Raw genomic sequence first — 14,822 nt, 5'->3', positions numbered from 1 at the left:
CGGACGACGAAATCGCACGACCGACGTTATCTGTCAAATCCCATATAAATCTCGTCCGATAAAATCGCATCCGATGAGCGTAGCCACGGGCCTAACAGATAAAATCGGATGTGACGATCCGACGGAATATCAAGAATTGATTCCATTGTTTGACGAATTTGCACGTCCGACGTTATCTGTCAAATCCCATATAAATTTTTGACAATAGCAGGGAGACCAGACATACCGATTTCTTTGAGGTTCTATCTGTGTTTTTATTATTTTACCGAATCACAGACGAACAATCAAGAAGTACGAAATTGTCATTAAATCCATTCTAATTTAGGAGTCGATTCCGATTCGAGAGCCGATTTCGATTCCAGAAACGATTACGATTACGGAATCAGTTATGGAGCCGATTCCGGAATCAAGTCCGGAGTCGATTCCGATTTCGGAGCCGATTCCGGAATCGATTCTGGAAACTGATCTCGGACCAACTATCCGGAATCGATTCCAGAAAACTGCGGAGCTAGCCGTAATCGATTCTTACATAAACTTCATTTTTCCCATCACTAGTTGTTTGGTTGATGAAACAATACAGCAATAATAATAATAGTTGTTAGATGGTTTGATGTATTTTCAAGTGCTCTCTGCAGTCATATGGCATCCATCCCGATTTTGGCTATTATTTTACCCCTTTCCTACACAGACCTTGACATACACCATATAATCTGGCCACCCTGTACAGCGAAATGACACATTGGGCAAGGTTGCTCGCTGTCAGCGAGCGAAGCGCAGAGAAAACCCCGTCTTCTGGTACGCCGTGTGCGAAACCGATAGCACAATTGTTTGTGACGCTCCGAGGTTACAGGGGTAAGTTTCGCGCAATGTGTGGTTAGCGTTCGACATTGGGTCTTCCTTTTTTGTTCTCCGCAAACAAAAACGCAAGCTTTGGCCAAAAACCCTGTTCCTTCCGCCTCCCGAATCGTGCGGTGTCAAGGCCTAGCAAAAGTGCGTGAACACACGACGACTGTATTTTACGGTGGGTGTGGTGGTGGTAGTACCCAGCAGCAGCAGCAGCAGCAGCATCCATTGCCAATTTTTTCGCTACAATCAAACGACGCCAAAGCCTCCTCAAACGTGTATATGTGTGTGTGTGTGAGAGTGTTCGAGTGTGTGCAATTCATTAGAAAATGTTTTGATCGAAAGAAACGAACCATCAACCAAACCAGTTTGCTGCCAATCCAATCTGCCGCACGGTGCGGCGGAAGCGTCCATTTTTGTATCCCCGCCACAACCCCATCAAAAAGCATCAAGGGAAGGGTGGTGGGAAAGTGACATCCTTCTTGGTGACCATTTAAAAAAAAAGTGTTTTTTCGCGCTCTACATTCTGGTCGCGAAAGGAACACGCCTTTTGCGGTGGGCACTGTGGGTAAATGTTTCCTAATTCCTTCGTCAGCATTTGTTTCTGGGTGTCGGATAGAATGAAAAACAAACAAAACAAAAAAAAATCTCTAGATTCTACAAATTCAAAGCTCATTACTCATTCAGCATTTTCTGTTGTATACACATTTGCAGGCTGGCTTCCTCCACGGGGCGTGAGTGAGGGTGTGTGTGTGTGTGTATGTATATGCGCGTGACCTGGAGTGCTTCACCGCCGTTCGCATGAAGCGTCCTCCGCGCCCAAGACTGCCGAGATTTGCGAACCAAAGCTAAAAAGCGGAGCCGCGAGGGGGGGCAACGAAATATGACAGCTCCTGCTTGCATTGCTTCAGCAAACAGAAAACTCGCAACTGGTCGGCTGACTGGCGATAATATGTGCTGCAGAACCATCATCATCATCACCACCACCAACACCACGACCACCGCCGCCATCGACAGCAGCAGCCGCAGCTGCTAAACCGGAGGAAAAGTATTAAAAAAAAAACACACAACTGTACATAAAACGGCGCGCGCCAGGATGGAGAACGAGTCGTTGCCGATTCTGCTGATCACCGCGAACGTGGGAAGCGTGTTCGAAGACGTAAGTAGAGGCTCGATTTTACGACCGTTTCATCTTTCGCCTTTCTGCGCTGCTGGGGAGGCAACTGGGCTGTAGCGTTTTATGTACCCCGCGAGATTTAAGGCTGAAGGTTCGTTCCAAGATCGAATGAACGTGAACGCGTAAATTTAATGTTCTGTCCATTTTATCCTAAAAGGCGCACTACAAGAAGTAATATTGCACTGACTGTTCAAACTAATCTGTTCTAAGTTAGTAAGATTTGATATACATTTTATAACAATCGTTCAATTAGCCAAGAAAATGGATTAAATTGAAGAAGGCATTTGGTTTTAAAATGAAATTTAGTTACAAAAAGTAACATTTTACCGAAAACACGTATGTTAGTCTCGAAATGTATGTTATACAGTTGTAATAAGTCAAACCATTTTCAAACATCATGGCAAAATAAGGGTTATTTATTTTTAATTTCGAAAATTAAAAGAGCTCAATGAGTTTTTTTCCATCGTAAAACATCGTAACAATGTCGAACTAAGCATTCAAAAGCAATAAACCCCGCAAATAACTTTTTCTTATCATCGACAAGGTTAAATATAAGGCTCTTCCTGTAACAGTTGCGGGACCGATTGAATGGCTCATCATTTTGCTAGTTTTGCATAGTTTATCGATCTTGTTCTTACACCAATAGCACGGGTTTTCCTTCACGTACCACTTCTTGTTGATACGTTTCACCCAAAAAAAATGTTCTAAATTCATCATCTCGGTCCTCTCCTTGCTTCATATTCACAGCCCTCCAACTTGCTGCACCTATGGATCAAAGAGTTTCTCGATCACATCGCGGCCCGGCAGCCGGCATTCATCGCGCTCCATCTGCAGGAGGTGGGCGGCAAAACGTACGAAAAGTCCATGGAGTACGTGCAGGAATTCATCAAGCAGCTGTGCGAATCGGACGAGCTGCAGGGCTACAACCGTATCCGGGTTTACCTGGACGAGGACTACAACTCGGCGGAACATTTTACGGTACGTAAAGCGGGGATGGAGGAGGACAGCTATTTGCTTGCTTTGATAAAAAAAAACTCACACGCACACACGAAAGCCGAACCCCAATCGACCCGCCTTCAAGGACAAATATTGACCAATTGCGAATCATAGTTTAACATATTTTTTTCGTACCGATACCCCCTTAATCATATTATGCGGTAGCGCTAGCGCCTGGCTCATGCACATGCAAATGCACACGCACCGTGACGCATACGCCAAGAGACAGGAAACCTAATCAGTGCAAACGGGCGCGTGTGTGTATGTGCATAACTGCTTAAGCCCTTTTAAATTTGCACGGCGAAGCAGCGGCGGGGGGAAAGCAAAAGAATATGGTTTCAATAACGACAACGATTGTCGGGGAGGCAGAAGAAAAACATGTAAAATAAAACAAAGGCATCCATCCATGTACCGAAATCAGTGGTGCGGGGAGATCAGTGGTGTGTTGGTGCTGCTGACCTGAATTGGTTGCGTCGTTTTCCCACGGGCGCCGTAGGGAAGCCTTACGAGCGACAACAGCAACGGAATCGATGTATCGAGAAGATGGGATGTGTATTTTTAGCTAGCATTACACGACTCACAGTCCCTGTCCATTCAGTTGTAAAGGAAAGGAGGAGAAAAAGGTGATGGGAGGGGGGCGGGGAGTGGGAGGGGAAAAACAGAGCAAAGACAATGCGAAACGCCATACAGAAAGTTCGTAATAGTAGGAACTAGTGATGGGTTAAAGTTGGCAAAAATCCGGAGTCGCATCCGATAAATTCGAAATCGACTCCGGAAGGTAGATCCGCCCTGCATTTTTCGGAGTCGTCCAGAGTTATTGGGAGTCGGAGTTTTTCGGAGTCGTCCGGAGTTATTGGGAGTCGGTTTCATCCGGAATCGTTTGGAGTCGTCCGGAGTCGTCTGGAGTCTTTCGGAGTCGTTCGGAGCCGGTCTTCGAAACAAAGGCCTGCATACGAAGTGCATGCGCAGATTGGAAGACAAAAAAGCACAACATCACAAGCACATTAAATCACACGGCTCGACTCCGGCCGACTCCGGACGACTCCGAACGACTCCGAAAGACTCCAGACGACTCCTACTCCGAGCGGATCTTGTGGTTCCATTTGCCGGAGTCGGATCGGAGTCGTTGGTGCGCTCCAGAGAGCACATCACTAGTAGGAACAACCAAACTTCTGGTTGTTACCAAACTTCGTTACATTAATGGTGGCCGTGTGTGTGTGCGTGTGTGTATGTGTGTAGACAATCCTCCGGGAATAGATTCACTTATCGACCTACGGGACCTATCGTTGGATACCATAGGGGGGGGGGGGGGGGGGGGGGTGGACACGAGCTATGTAGTGGAGACACTACTCCCTTGAGCATTGGTCAAGCATTAGAACATCAACGGAAGCAAATGTTAGGTAATGTGCACACAATGAATTTAGTTTTCGCTTACTTTCAGATAATGCATTACGAGGGCCTTTCGAGAAGCAATACATTCCTATTGATGATTCGTCTGTTTATTTTTCCTCTTCTTTCAGGCCCTCGGGAACTTGTACTTTGTCCGGAGCACGGTCAGCCACGTGCTGATGTGGAACTTTCTCACGCACGAGTGGGACTCCGTCGAGGGCAAGAGCATCCACACCGGCAGTATCGAAACGGTCGCTACCAAAGAAAAGGCAAAGTTTCCTCAACAATTCTTCCCCGAGGTAGGTGTGTTGCTGCGCCCGCCTTCGACACGAACGGCTCCGCCTAGGCATTTGGTTGTTGTTACGCCCGTTGTTACATTGTTTGCTTGCATTGCAGTGCAAATGGTCGCGCAAAGGGTTTCTTCGTACGCGCTGGTTCCTGAACGGAACCGTCTTTGATCTGGTTAACATTCACCTGTTTCACGATGCGTCCAACCTGGAAGCGTGCGAAGAGTATCCCTCGGTGTACTGCAAGAGCCGGCGCCGCGCCCTTGTACACACGCTGGAACGGTAAGCCGCGTGCTCTCCCGTGACTGCCTTTGCCGTGTTTGCTAACTTTTGCATTGCTTCTCCACTTTCGCTGGCAGATTTCACAAAGATACGGTAAACCGACCAGTGCCATATTTTGTTTTCGGTGATTTTAATTTTCGCTGCGACACAGAGGGCGTCATTAAGGTAATTGATACCGACCACACACACACACACACACACACGCTCGAGGGCGTTTGTTTTCTCCGTTTTGCTAACTTTGCCTCTTTGTCTCCGTACCACAGAAGCTCACCGAAGATCTCACAATGCATCGGGTACAGAACACGAAAAACGACAGTACAAAAGTGCAATATCGGGATGCAACCGGCACGAATGTGCTGACGGTGGGGAAGAAGGAATTTTTCCACTGCGATCAAAGCACGTTCAAGGAAGGCTGGGTAAGTGGTGCCGACCAGCAGTTTGGTTCGATTGTTTATGGTCGTTTTTTTTTTCTTTTTATTAACAACGCGACTTTTTGCAGCTGCGTCAGTTCGACCGCGAGCTGGAATCGCTTCGCAGCATCCTGTACGAGTTTCCCATCACGTTCCCACCGTCCTACCCGTACGAGGAGGACCCGTTCCAGCCGGTCTCGTACATGGCGACCCGCTGTCCCGCCTGGTGCGATCGAATACTGGTAAGTCCGGCGGCCCGCAAGCTCGTATGGGAGCACGGACTGGACGACGGCAAGCCCGGCGGCGATGGTGCCGGTTCCGGCGCCAACACTAGCACCGTTAGCTACGGTATTATTGGTGCGAACGTCTGCATGGGTGATCATAAGGTAAGCTAAAATGAATGACAAATGTGTAGAGCAGTGTCATCATTCTCGTTTTGGCCATATATTACCGTACCGAACTTATGCACAAACCATGATATTGATGCTTCTTACCGTTTGTGAAGCGGGAGTTTTTAAATTGTAGATTGTCGTTTGATTTTGTCTTAAATTGCCTCATCTATATTTGAGACCACCAAATTAAAAACAAAATGTTCTTTTTCACATTTAGTTAATATCTTCTTTTTCTTCTTCTTTGGCACAACAACCGTTGTCGGGCAAGGTCTACCTGTACCACTAGCGGGGCTTGACTTTAAGTGACTTACTGATAAACACGTGACGGGGATGGTCAGTCCTACGTATGGGGCCACGTTCCAATACGAAATGCATCGATTGAACCAACTTATTATTAAAAATGATTGCATTTGCATAACGTAGAAAGGTTTGCAGTTGCTGTAAGAACACGCAACGAACGTTGATCACCAACGGAACATTTAGAACATTTAAATGCAAATTTCAATATTTCAAATCTATTTGGGCCACACCCATGGGACAGCTGTCAACGCGCCCGACATATGTGCGTCATGTACAATATGTGCGTCATGTATATAAACAGAGCCTCCGATACATAGAAGTTACCGTTGTTTAACAATCAAATCAATAAGCGACTTTATTGGTTTTTGGCAGGCAAACATAAATATCATATAGCTAAAAATAGTTTTGAAAAATCGTTGAGCGTGTCACGATTTGCCAAGCGAATCTAAGAGCGGGCTTTAATCGATTGAATATAGGCAAAATTTAATATTCCAACATCTTGTTGACGAGCGCCTATAAGTATAATTGTACTTCGGCAAACTGCTTTGTTGAATTTTTTTTCATAAATAGACAATGTTTCATTTACATTTCTTTAAAATTCTAAGTCAAACACAAAGAAGTATTTAGACGAACAAAGGCGGAAATAATTATTAACGACCGAACACACAGCTATGCTGGGCAGGTTCGTCCCCCACCTCTGAAAGCAAACGAACCGTGGAGATACGTGTGTGTGTGTATGTTATCCGTCGATAAGGTGTTAAAAAGCGATACAATATTTAATGCTTGATATTGCAAACAGCTACCGCGCAGAACACGGTACTGCGCGACAAAAGTAAATGGTTCTGTGCAAAAGTTCAGGGTGCTGTCCATAAAATTGTGTCTCTATAATTCTAAATTTATCGCGCCTCTCTATCTCGCCGATAAAGTAGGAATACCGAAACTAAAAAAAACACAATCGATTAATCGATGCGTTTCGCGCGCGGCTCGTCATGGTAGTTGCAGAGCTTGCGGAGACAGTTTCCCAGACGGGCGTCCCCCGAGCTACGACGATTTTAATTTTGACAGTTTAAAGTTGTCATTGAGACGAAATTTATGTATTTTTTTTTTAATTTTTGTACTGACCACCGTTACAAACACATTTCCTCAGATTCCACAACTCCCCGGTCTTGAACATCTACATCGTGTAAACGGCCTTTGGAGGAAAATGTATACACTATCGAACATTATTTTAAGTAAAATACACGATATCATAGATTCCGACTTTTCCACATCGGTTATAAATTTTATATTCACAGATATTCGACACACGACTATTTCTTACTTACGCCTTGCTTTGGGACATTTTTTCGGCCCCAAATACCGTCGTATCTCGGGGGACATCTGTACACCTGTGGGACACACACAAAAGCGCACATGTATTAATCCCGTTTGTTCAACCATTTCTTTTCTCTTCCCTTTTTTGTGACGCGCGACCTTCTCCACGGACCCGCCAGCCGGTTTTTCTCAGCTTTAGAATCAAGACGAGTCAAGGTATTGTAGATAATTGCTCCTGTGATACGCATGTGCCTAGAAAGCTGCGTGTTGAACACCCTATTTATCGTAACAGTGCAAGTATGGATAGTAGTAGTAATAATAACACGATCGTAGTAAGTCTTAGTAGTTATGGTAGTACTGCGGCCGGTGGTGCCAGCCCGTCGCCGGACGCGGCCCTGATCCGCCAGCTGGCTGCCACCGCGGCCCAGTGTAGCGATAGCAGCAGCAGCACTAGTGCCGTCGCCACCACCATCATTCCGTTTGGGCCGGCGCTCGATGTGGCTGGCGACCGGTTCGCCTACCATCATCAGCTTCACTACCCGCCCGCATGTCCCAAATGTGCCGCCCGCATCGAGCAGTGCTACGCGCAGAATCTCCTCGCGCTCGAACCCCCCGGCACCGTACCGGCGGCCGTCGCTGCAGACGGCAAAGAGCAATCGGTGTCGTCGGGGGCGGTGGCAACACCGCCGCCACTTGCCCATCTCGAACCCGGTCAGGCGGCCGGACCGCTCGAATTACTGTCGCAGGCCTGCTTTCGGTATCAGCATCCGCTGGTCAGCATTAACGTGTTCGACACGGACAGCAACCTTAACGTTTGCATGTGCGCACTGTACTGTAACGCGGGCGGGGACGCGGGCAAGGGTGCCGCAGCGGCGCGTAACGGAGACGGGAAGGAGCGGGCGGGGGGCGGCAGCCCCACGATCTGTCCGAACTGTCGCAACATCATCAAGCACCAGCCGGTCGAGCACCGGAAAACGCTCATCTCCCGCCGGATGATGCTTGCCAACGATGTGATCGTGAATCGCATCGACACCCACTACCTTAACACGTACTCGATGCCGCCGGGCGGTGGAGCGGGAGCGTACAGCAATGGTGCGGGCGGGCAGCAGCAGCAGCAGCAGCAGTTCGAACCGTACACGCCGGAGAGTGCGGAATCTCACTCGCCCCTGCCGGAGTCGAGCGATAGCAGCAAAGCCTCGCACAGCACCATCCCGACGAACGACAGTGACGGACCGGCGGAAGGGGATGGCCGCCGGGCGGGCTCGAAATCCGTGCCCACCGGCAAGGAACCGGCTGGTGTGGAGCAGAGGGGCGGCGGCTCGAAATCGGAAACCGATTTGCCATACTCGATCGCACCGGGCCCGACCAGTGATGCGAAACGGTCGCAGACGTCACGGCAGCACCAGCAGCAGCAGCAGCAGCAGCAGCAACAGCACCGGGGAGCAAAGCTGACCGACGGTGGCAGCTTCGGGGGCGTTTCGCCCCGCCAGCTCATGTCGCGGCTCGAGAAGCTGAAGCGGCTGGCGGACGAACGGCGCAAACAGTACGGCGAATGGACGCGCAGCTTCTCGCAGTCCGACACCAGCGCCAAGCAAACCAAAGCGTCTTGCACCACTGCCACCACCACGGATGCCCCGTCCAACGATGAGCCGGTGCCGACGATCGATAGTAGTGCGGCCGAACCGGCAGAGAGTGCGCTGCTCGTACGATCGGCGAATAGCAATAATCATTTTAACAGCCACCACCACCGCCACGAAGAGCCAGCTGCTGCTGCTGCTGCTGCCGCTTCTGCTGCGTCGACGGCAAACGTCACTAGCTCGATTGCAATACGCAGGGACTCGGTCATTGCCAACTGCTGTCGCGGTATGTGCACAATACTATAGTTGGGGGAGAGGGAAATTCGAATATTTGATGATCGAATATTTTAGCGTACATATTTAGGCACTACCACCAAAACTACCTTCAATCGTAACGACAGCATACGAGCTTCTTGCAGGTGGCTCAGTTTGACTACTTATCTTAGGGATCTTTACTTTTAATGCGCGACCGAAAGGGGGAACCAAATGTTAGAGGGATGGACGGGATGTGTTTGAATGCTGCAGCTGAGTGGATGCAGAGCGCAGATGCAGAGTCATTTCCATGGATGGTATATTCACCTTTACACAAATCGCCTGTACCACGCCGCAAGAGGGGCAACCTTTCGTACTTATCATCTCAAGACAGCAGCTACCTCAACTCGGTTGTGCGTATCTTGTGCGGCAAACTTAATGGTGCCACTTAAACGCCCCACTAACCCATCCACTGGCACACGGGCGGAAACGGACGTAGCCGGGAAAATGAAAAGCATTAGTGCAAAAAAAAAGAAAGAAAAACAGTGTGGTGTGAAAACAACAGCCCACCCTTCTCGTCCATGGGCTGTGTTGCTGCTATAAGAATGGGTTTAAAATACCACTACGCACAGCTACTAACACTACTACAAAAATGCTACTACTGCTAACCAATACTACCACTACTCGCTTGCTCGTGCTGTTGTTGTTGTTGTTGTTGTTGTTTGTTTTAAATAGTTTCCTCGACCCACCCCCTTTGCCGCAGTACAATTTTCGTTTGTAGAAGTTTCCCCAGTAGTGCGGCACCCTTAACCGTTTTGCCGCGTTTTTATGTGTGTGTGTGTGTGTTAAACAGTTTGCACAGTGTTGTCTGTTTGTTTTTATTTATTTATTTTTATATTAATTTACAATGTGGTTACTGTTTTTGATGCACTTACGGTTAGAAATTAGTCTTTTTTTGTCAATATGTTTGTTTTTTTTTCTTCTCCTCTGCATGAATGTTGGTCGCCTTCAGTTCAGTTTTGTGTTTCACATTTTTGTTTGAGACAAAAATCAAGGTTGCTACTGACTTGTGGGACCATTTCAGCTGTGTGACTGCCGCCCTTAAGAACGAAAAGCGGTCCTCGTTCTGGGAACTTTGCGACTTTGTCGCTCACCGGGTCTAGGATTTTATCCTAGAACCTCTTGCGCCGTTGCATTTTCGCCTTGCGCTTGGGTGTTGGTATCGTCTTTGTTGCGCATCGGGAGCTCAGCAGTTGCGAGTACCGAACAAACCCTTCTACAAATGTTTTGGGCAATCGGTAGTTGCTTACTTACTGTTTGCTGATTGCTTATTGGTAGCACAGTAAGGTAGCGCGTACTACCATTCTGGGTAGCCAAAAATGCATTACCCTGTTCCTGAATCCTAAATCCTGTCCATTGCGTTCTGAATCTAAACTAAAACTAACTGTCCCTATTTCCTAAATTTATTTATAAATTTATAAATTTATAATTTTATTCGTCACTTACATAATATCTTTTTCTCATCCTGGGTGTCTCAGATGCTACTCGGAGTTCTGCCAGCCCATTCCGCTTGCCTTACCTGCGACAAGGGTCTTTCCATCGAGGTGTGTGTCTTTCTATGTGATGGCGCAATAACTGAACATTGATCACCTAAACAGTTCAGTTTGCAGATCATAGGTCTCTCCTGCAGTTGATGTTTTCATTCTCCTTTTTATTCACTAATACGCGTTCCGTTGTATGCGGACAACTGCGGACCTTTTTTTAACTATATAGTCTTCATAGTGAGTGATCTCTTTAGATGATTATTTCGTTCATTCATTACACAACATTGTAATGTCATCGGCTTCCGGGAGATCAGTTTTGCTGACTTAAACCGAGGTGGAACAAACTGTTCGCAGTTCGGAAATCCCTTACCTAGGCCTTTTGGGTAGAGATACATTTCCAAGCTCCATTCCATTCCATTCCATTCCAAGCCATTCCAAGCCATTCCATGCAGTTGTAGAAAGAAACACTACAAGGTATAAAAGATATGCCTCCACCAGATGTCCTCCGTTGCCATGCGGAATTTTAAAATTCCATTGGCGACTGTGGATGGTTTTGAACCTCAGATGAGCAGAAGTTAGTAGTAGTAGTGGTTAATTTAATTTAATATTTTTGAAAAGGTTCACAATCTATTGATCCTTATCCCACTCGACGAGCATTCCGTTCTATTGCTTGGTGCTCACACGGAGGTGTTCTTCTTTGCGAATGTGCTTGAGGACACATATTAATCTTACTCGTTCCGATTGGTCGCCAGGTGATAGACCCTCAAGCATTGCAGAGGAAGGCTTCCAGGCTCAAGATTCGAGACTCCTTTCTTGGGTTGACCTGTAGGGAACTACCGCTTTCCACTCAAATTAGCTCCCTGTGAAACTCACTCAGGAGGCTGCAGGAGGCATCAATATTGTTGCACGGTCACGCCTATAGTTCCTTCACATTGGTTCTCGCGTGGCGTTGTGCTGCTCTCATTGCCTGCTTTTGCATCAGAGGTTTCCCTATTTTTCATATAGATAGCACCCGTTGGATAGTGCAGATCACTAAAAGAAATCACATTTGTATGTCCTGATTATCGTGATCGAGTATTGTTCCAATGTATGCACAATGCTAACTTGCGTATCGCCGTCTATGCTCTTGGGTTTTAAAAATGCATAATGCCAAATGTATACGAACCACAACAAGAATATACACATGCTATGTTGTCAGTCTTGCGATTTGTGGAGTTCTTGGTGAACATTTAGTTGGTGCAAAATTTGAGCCTGAGGATCCTCAGAGTTTTTAAACTAATTTGGTCTGCTTATGACCCATTTTTGACGAAAGACGTGCTCTTTAGATAGAAGTAGTACTCACCGAGGGCACGAATGCAAAGGTAGGCTTATGCCGTTAATAATGGTCGTGAATAGTGTTTTTTATTGATGATAAAAGGTTTTTATGCAGGGTTTTTTTAATAAAGCAAGGAGATTGGATAGGAAGGGAATTTGATGAGTACGGTACCGATATTGTTGCTGTCGACGATATATAATTATGTGAACGACTACACCATTCGCCCAATGTTGTGGGGCGCTGGTCAATTGGTCCGATGGGTGTACGTGTTGCTATCCACGTAACTATATGTAAATTCCAGTGTTGTCAATGCCACTGGTGTCTCTGCCATCGGTCAATGCCTCACTGTAGTTGTTTTGGTGCAATAGAATTGCTGTCTGTTTAAGTCGTTCGGAGTCGGAGTCGTCTGGAGTCATTCGGAGTCGTCCAGAATCGGTTGGAGTCGGAGGCTTCCGGAGTCAGCCCGAGTCGACCTTCGGAACAACGGCCTGTATACGAACGACTTTGACGACTTTGGACGACTCCGACTTCATTGACTCTAATTGACTCAGGAAGCCTCCGACTCCAACCGATTCCGGACGACTCCGAATGACTCTAAACGACTCCAGATGCCTCCGAATCCGGGCGGAGACTATTCGTTCGGATTTTGCCAGAATCGAATCGTAGTCGTAGGTACGCTCCATAGAGCACATCACTAGTCGGGACTGTACGGCGGGGTGGGATAGAACATGCAATTTCAGTGTTTCCAAATATTTTTTCATCGGTGCTGCCACATGTGGTCGCGGAGCATTATCATGCAGCAAAATGATTTTATCGTGTCTTTGTGGTACGGGTTCTGATGGCTCTCAGGTACAGGCACTTTGCATCTTACTACTAATAATACTTAACTAACCAAGTATACTTAATATGTTAAGCAATACGGCCTGTTTGAATTGTTCCTTCTGAAGGAGAGAAAAAAAGATACTTAATCTGTCTGTAAGGATTGTGAATACGCGTAACCAGTGAAACTACTGTACATTGTACAATTCTTAACAACTGTCTGTTTTGCCTGTGCTTCCCTTTTTATAACCAAATCCATCCTTTTCTCCCTCTTACCTTCTCTTATTACTAATGTCCTGGCTCATGTCCTGCCATGATCGCCCGTATTTATCGACCCTCTTCAGTTTGTTCCGTCTCTTTTGTCGAACCATATACAAATACTAAGTAACTTATTGCAGCATCGGAGCGTCCTGGGCTTTGTCCAGCATTCGCTGGCGCGCGCGCGTTGCCCATGTGACATACTACTAGACCTAGTGCATACGAATAAAAGAGAGAAAAAAAACGGGTTATTCAATTACTCGTCCCCCTTTACCACAGCTCGCAGTACTTAACCACGCACTTAACCTCACTAACTAAATCCATTGACCAGCTCGAATCTACAGTGCCACTGAAAAAATAAATCACCATCCATGCGATAATGCTTTGAACCTTTTTTTTTTTTTTTTTGTTCTGCCTCTCTTTCACCGGGGCCCGCGGGTTCGCCTGGCTTTGCAGGAATGAAGCAGGGTGCATTTATTTATTCCATTTAGACACTTAATTCGCTATCGCAAAAGCTCACACGGTTGTCGTGCCCACATCTTCTCCGGAACAGGGGGTTTCGGGGTAACGGTTGTTATCGGTGATATTAGGCATTTCGAAGCAAAAGCTACCCTACCCCTCCACCCACCCTTTCACACATACCAGTGATTCCAGTGTGTGTCGCCAGTTTGTGCAGGGGAATTTTTATGTAAAACAAAATGTGGTTCAGGTTTAGCCAAACACAGGAGGGTTGAGCACAATGAGTAGTGGACAGTAGAGCAGTTATTTATCTTTGCAGCCGTGCAGCAGCAGGGTCAGTCAGTAGGGTTTTTTTTTAAATGTGTATAGGTAAGATGCTGTATCCTCACAGCTCAGTCAGTAGTAGTCTAAGCAATTGCATAAGTCCTTCAAACGGGGAGCCCTAAAAAGCCTTTATCAAATACACGTTGTCGTCGAGAAAGGATGTTTTACTGTTGTGTTGTGTTGTGTTTTTCTTCTTCTTTTTGTTGTTGTTGGTTTTGTTTTATTGACTTTTATTGGTTTTAGTTGATCAAAATGAATGATTCATGTGTGTTTGTGTGTTTGATTTGTACACTTTACGTACTGTTTCATTCCCACTAGGTAGTTTCCCGTTTCGTCATCCAGTTTGTCATGTGTTTTATCAGTTTGTTCGCCTTTCGTTTCGTTTGATTGTTCTATCGGTTGGCCTTATTGCATCAGTTTGCGTTGTGCTTGTGGTTTTGTTTAGAGTTTATTACATTTAAATTCCACGCTTGATGAAGCTTTGCAAAAAAACATAAAAAATAAGTAAAAAAAAAAAAAAAATACCTGCAGTCTCTTCTCCCCCAAACGAGACCTTGAACGAGATGGATGACTTCTATACTTCTACTCTATTTCCTCCTTACTTTTTCTTTTTCTCGTTTAAAAAAAAAAAACAATATCTCCCCACTCCCCAAATAAAATCCTTACACCTAACAGCTAACGGGCAGCTTGCGCTCGGGCCGGACGGAAAGGGCGGCGAGCTGACGGCGCAGGAGTTTCTCGACCGGCTGCAGGAGTACACCGATCTCAACACGCGCATCCACGACCAGCAGCAGGAGCAGCTGGACAAGTCGAACCTGACGATCCTGCACTCGCAGTACGTTAAGATAACACCGATCAATCCGGACGGTGGCGGCGGTGGCGCA

At 46.6% G+C, this 14,822-nt stretch overlaps 1 protein-coding gene across 2 annotated transcripts; it reads left to right on the top strand.

The window, feature by feature from the left end:
• The first annotated feature begins 723 nt into the window (after positions 1-723).
• On the top strand, positions 724-14,098 carry LOC1272061 (uncharacterized). Of its 2 annotated transcripts, none has more exons than XM_310930.6 (9): positions 724-852; positions 1,558-2,002; positions 2,768-2,998; positions 4,537-4,704; positions 4,802-4,974; positions 5,052-5,139; positions 5,238-5,390; positions 5,474-5,770; positions 7,570-14,098. In XM_310930.6, the coding sequence occupies exons 2-9, from the start codon at positions 1,940-1,942 to the stop codon at positions 9,271-9,273; spliced, it is 2,877 nt and encodes a 958-aa protein (XP_310930.5). In that variant the 5' UTR covers positions 724-852; positions 1,558-1,939; the 3' UTR covers positions 9,274-14,098. The 2 variants fall into 2 exon arrangements, with proteins under 2 accessions (XP_310930.5, XP_061500082.1); XM_061644098.1 differs by lacking the exon at positions 724-852 and adding an exon at positions 863-1,411.
• Positions 14,099-14,822: the final 724 nt, after the last annotated feature.

The sequence above is a fragment of the Anopheles gambiae genome, chromosome X (assembly GCF_943734735.2).
Source record: "Anopheles gambiae chromosome X, idAnoGambNW_F1_1, whole genome shotgun sequence".
NCBI classification, from domain to species: Eukaryota; Metazoa; Arthropoda; class Insecta; order Diptera; family Culicidae; genus Anopheles; species Anopheles gambiae.
Note: the sequence above shows the minus strand (reverse complement) of the source record. Positions and strands in the feature narration are given on the sequence as shown.

Excerpts from the sequence above, each read along its gene's own strand:
- LOC1272061 (XM_310930.6), top strand. The coding sequence starts at position 1,940 with ATGGAGAACGAGTCGTTGCCGATTCTGCTGATCACCGCGAACGTGGGA. Across the intron at positions 2,999-4,536 it reads ACTCGGCGGAACATTTTACG|GCCCTCGGGAACTTGTACTT; the intron begins GTACGTAAAGCG and ends CTCTTCTTTCAG. Across the intron at positions 4,705-4,801 it reads CTCAACAATTCTTCCCCGAG|TGCAAATGGTCGCGCAAAGG; the intron begins GTAGGTGTGTTG and ends CTTGCATTGCAG.